The following is an 844-nucleotide window of genomic DNA, read 5'->3' on the forward strand; positions in this document are numbered from 1 at the left end:
CGCTTGTGCCCCGACGGCACTCCCAGCTCGTGCCACGAGAAGGCCGACTGTGTCCTGGAGCGCGATGGCTCGAAATCGTGCGTGGTGAGTGCAGGCGTGCAGGAAGGGGCGTGGAACGGGGCGGCGGGGCTCGGGGACGCCGGAGCATCCACTCACCTCCTCACCCGTAGTGTGCCATCGGCTGGGCTGGCAACGGGCTTCTCTGCGGCCGAGACACGGACCTGGACGGCTTCCCAGATGAGAAGCTGCGCTGCTCAGAGCGCCACTGCCGCAAGGTGGGCGCGGACAAGGGGCGCGATCTGGTGGGCGGAGGGGAGGGTGTGAGCAAGAGCGGAGGGCGTGGTCCGTCGTGGTGTGGGCAGGGCTACATGGCACGCCCCTCACGTCTGCCCTGCCCTCCCCTAGGACAACTGCATGACTGTGCCCAACTCAGGGCAGGAGGACGTGGATCGCGACGGCATCGGAGATGCCTGCGACCCCGATGCCGACGGGGACGGAGTCGTAAACGAGGAGGTGGGGCCAAGGCGGGGCCCAGGCGAGCTGGGTGGGGCGTGGCTTTGGCGAGGGCGTGGCCGCAGAGGCTGGACTCTTGGTCCCGGTGCGGTGAAGGGTTCCCAGAGTCGGAAAGGGGCTGATTGTTCTTGGATGTGACCTTTGCCCCACTTGGCCTGACTCCTCCCTCCCCTTAACTGGTCCTGTCTCCCAGGACAACTGCCCGTTGGTCCGGAACCCAGACCAACGCAATTCGGATGATGACAAGTGGGGCGATGCGTGTGACAACTGCCGAACTCAGAAGAACGAAGACCAGAAGGACACAGACCAGGACGGCAAAGGAGATGCATGC

General features: G+C 65.6%; 1 protein-coding gene across 1 annotated transcript in view; it reads left to right on the forward strand.

Moving 5' to 3' along the window:
* Positions 1–844, forward strand: part of COMP (cartilage oligomeric matrix protein) — a gene marked incomplete at its 5' end in the record, with an annotated part of 6,874 nt that overhangs the window by 1,973 nt on the left and 4,057 nt on the right. Inside the window, 4 exons of the mRNA XM_005873899.2 lie at positions 1–84; positions 171–275; positions 406–513; positions 707–844. The exon at positions 1–84 is cut by the window's left edge and continues 4 nt beyond it; the exon at positions 707–844 is cut by the window's right edge and continues 40 nt beyond it. Coding sequence (XP_005873961.2) covers positions 1–84; positions 171–275; positions 406–513; positions 707–844 — 435 coding nt within the window. The remainder of the gene's footprint in view (positions 85–170; positions 276–405; positions 514–706) is intronic.

This window comes from Myotis brandtii, unplaced genomic scaffold, assembly GCF_000412655.1.
Source record: "Myotis brandtii unplaced genomic scaffold, ASM41265v1 scaffold421, whole genome shotgun sequence".
NCBI classification, from domain to species: Eukaryota; Metazoa; Chordata; class Mammalia; order Chiroptera; family Vespertilionidae; genus Myotis; species Myotis brandtii.